General features: G+C 40.8%; 1 protein-coding gene across 1 annotated transcript in view; it reads right to left on the bottom strand.

Annotated features, from left to right (window-relative positions):
• LOC144218012 (NADPH oxidase 1-like) overlaps positions 1-1,898 on the bottom strand; it is a gene marked incomplete at its 5' end in the record, with an annotated part of 10,513 nt that extends 8,615 nt beyond the window's left edge. Inside the window, 3 exons of the mRNA XM_077747815.1 lie at positions 719-865; positions 1,284-1,446; positions 1,663-1,898. Coding sequence (XP_077603941.1) covers positions 719-865; positions 1,284-1,446; positions 1,663-1,898 — 546 coding nt within the window. The remainder of the gene's footprint in view (positions 1-718; positions 866-1,283; positions 1,447-1,662) is intronic.
• Positions 1,899-2,952: the final 1,054 nt, after the last annotated feature.

The raw sequence follows: 2,952 nt of genomic DNA, 5'->3' as shown, positions 1-2,952 counted from the left end.
CCCTCTCTCTCTGACCCTCCCCTGCTCACGCTGTCTCTCTCTCTCTCTCTCTCTCCTAGAAATAAATAAAACATTTAAAAAAATTTAAGTAGGGATTGTTAAGGCCAAAAACAATACATTTGAATTTTTCCAGTTTTCCATTTTATTCTGTAATACTAATTGGAACTGAGTCTCCTTGCCTTGTTTTAATGGGGACTTGCAGGGACAGCAAACATCTCATCAATTACAAGGTCATAACACTTATTTGGCTAAAACTCCAGATGAAAATTTTTTTCAGTTTTAAGCAAGAATCTGAGAATGATGCAAATAGTTTCTGCCTCTAGCCAAGAATGCTCAACATGCTATAATATCTTTCCTAAACTCTAACTGCAAACTTAACTCAGAAGAAAATCACTTACTTGGGGTGGGCATTAACTAATGTAGAAAACTCATTGTCCCACATGGGTCTCCCAAATGAGGTCTTCTGTTTCAGACCCGTCAGGATGTCAGTGGCTTTGTCAAAGTTTAATGCGGCATGACCAGCCTGGAGCCAAAGAAATAAAAGTTAGAAAAAGCAGATCCTGATAGCTGTCTCTTCTTTTAGCCATTTTTAAACTTAGGGGTGAGGGTGAGGACAGATAGAGAATCATAAGAAACAATTATTTCCAATCAGCATTTATGACCTTGTCTAACATTTATCTTGTGTCTAACATGGAATTAGTGTGTTATTTGAACTCACAATGTTGGTGTCCCATCCGGTGAGAAAAAGACGGTACTTTAGAAAATTCACTTTGCCTAATTCCTCCATCTCATGTTCCAGAGAAGCCAATAGGTCTTTGAACCAGGCAAAGGCACCTGTCTCCCTGCAGATCCAGTAGAAATAGATCTGGAATTAGCAAGAGAGAACATAGCCTTACTAAGTACCTTCATGATGTACATTGTGGTGACATGATTATGCACAATACTCTGTATTTGTTGATCAAGTCTAGGAGTGATCTGAAAAATTACTTCTACAGAGCAGCAGACTTTAGGCAGCATGAATGTCCAGAGCTCTTACAACTTCCCTTAAGGAAAAAGAGTTCCAACATCATCTTTGGTTCAAGGTAATTTTAAACTCCAAATTGAAAATGAAGACCTTATTCTTGCGATGAATCTGTAGAAGTGGATGCCTTGGCAGAGAGTAGTGACCACTCACTCTCATAGGTCCAGGGATGGTTACTCTCTTGTCAATTGTAAAGTTTAACCCGTGAAAGCAATAGACCTGTCCGGCCCAGACCAGATGCAAAGTGGTATGAGGGAGTTACCGTTTGTGTTTTAAGGTTGTGATCTGCATGCCGAAACTTGTACCAGATAGATTTTAAGATGGAAGCAAAGGGGGTGACCCCAATTCCTGCTCCGACCAACACAGCCACTTCATACTGGAAAACATCTTCACTGACAGTGCCAAAGGGACCATCCACCTCAATCCTAGCAGAAGACAGAAGACAATGGGCAAGTGAAGTCTCACTTCCACCCCCAACCTCAAACATCTTCCCAGGGACATAGCTGTTCCCATGGCTCATTTAGTGCCTGTTTATTTTAATCATATTCTATTGTACCAGACTTAAGTTTCAATGAGAAATTGCTTTCTTTTTTCTGCCTGTCTGTGTCTTCATCTGGGTCTCACTGGTCTCGGGGACCTACCTGGGAACTGGTGAATGCTGTTGCTCAAAAGCCCTTATGAGATTCTCTGTCCAGTCTCCCACTGCTCTGATATGGATGGAGAAGAAGTCTTCCTCTGGAGCAGAGGTCAGAGTAAAGGGATGCCACTCCAAATAAGAGATTGAGGGACAATTAACAAAAATATACTGTCCCACTTCCATGCTGAAGCCACGCTTGCTCATCTGCAATTCCAAAACTTTGGATGGGTGCATGACAACCTATGAATGGAGTACAGAAGCCAGAGAAAGTAAATTCAAATGGTGACAGGGGCAGGCAGATGAAATAAAGAGTAAAGCTGGAGGGCAGGTCTTGGTGGGGTACTGCTAGCAGGAACCCTTTCTAAAGGTGGCAGCAGTGGGGCGCCTGGGTGGCTCAGTTGGTTAAGCATCTGACTTCGGCTCAGGTCATGATCTCACGGTTCAGGAGTTCAAGCCCCAAGTTGGGCTCTGCACTGACAGCTCAGAACCTGGAGCCTGCTTCAAATTCTGTTTCCTTCTCTCTCTCTGCCCCCTCCTCCTCTCACACTCTGTCTCTCTCATTCTCAAAAATAAATAAACATTAAAAAAAAAAAACTAAAAGTGGCAGCAGTTACTTTGTCCAGACAGTGGTTGCACTATGAAACTGCAACTCAGCATTATCAGGTTGCTTGATTCTTCACTACCAGGTATTTATTCAAAGGATACAAAAATGCTGATTTGAAGGGGCACATGCACCCCATGTTTCTAGCAACATTATCAACAATTGCCAAATTATAGAAAGAGCCCAAATGTCCATTGACTAATAAATGGAAAAAGAAGATGGCATATTGCTCAGATATCAAAGAGAATGAAATCTTTTTATTTGCAACAATGTGAGTGGAACTAGAATGTATTATGCTAAGAGAAATAAGTCAGTCAGAGAAAAACAAAAATCAGATGACTTCACTCATGTGGAATTTAAGAAACACAGCAGATGAACCTATGTTCATTTTTGTTTTTAATCATCGGCTTCTATGTTGCAGGAAAAATAAGATAAAAACAGAGCTGGAAACAAATCATAAGAGACTCTTAAATACAGAGAACAAAGTGAAGGTTGCTGGAGGGGATGCAGGTGGGGGGATGGGCTAAGTGGGTGATGGGCATTAAGGAGGGCACTTGTGATGAGCACTGGGTATCATATGTAAGTGATGAATTACTGGGTTCTACTCCTGAAACCTATGCTGTACTGTATATTAACTAACATAAATTAAAATAAATCTATTTTATAAATAAATAAACAAATAAATATCAGGTT

This window comes from Crocuta crocuta, unplaced genomic scaffold, assembly GCF_008692635.1.
Source record: "Crocuta crocuta isolate KB4526 unplaced genomic scaffold, BGI_CrCroc_1.0 scaffold365, whole genome shotgun sequence".
Taxonomy (NCBI): Eukaryota; Metazoa; Chordata; class Mammalia; order Carnivora; family Hyaenidae; genus Crocuta; species Crocuta crocuta.
The sequence above is the reverse complement of the archived record's forward strand: the minus strand, read 5'-3'. Positions and strand labels throughout refer to the sequence as shown.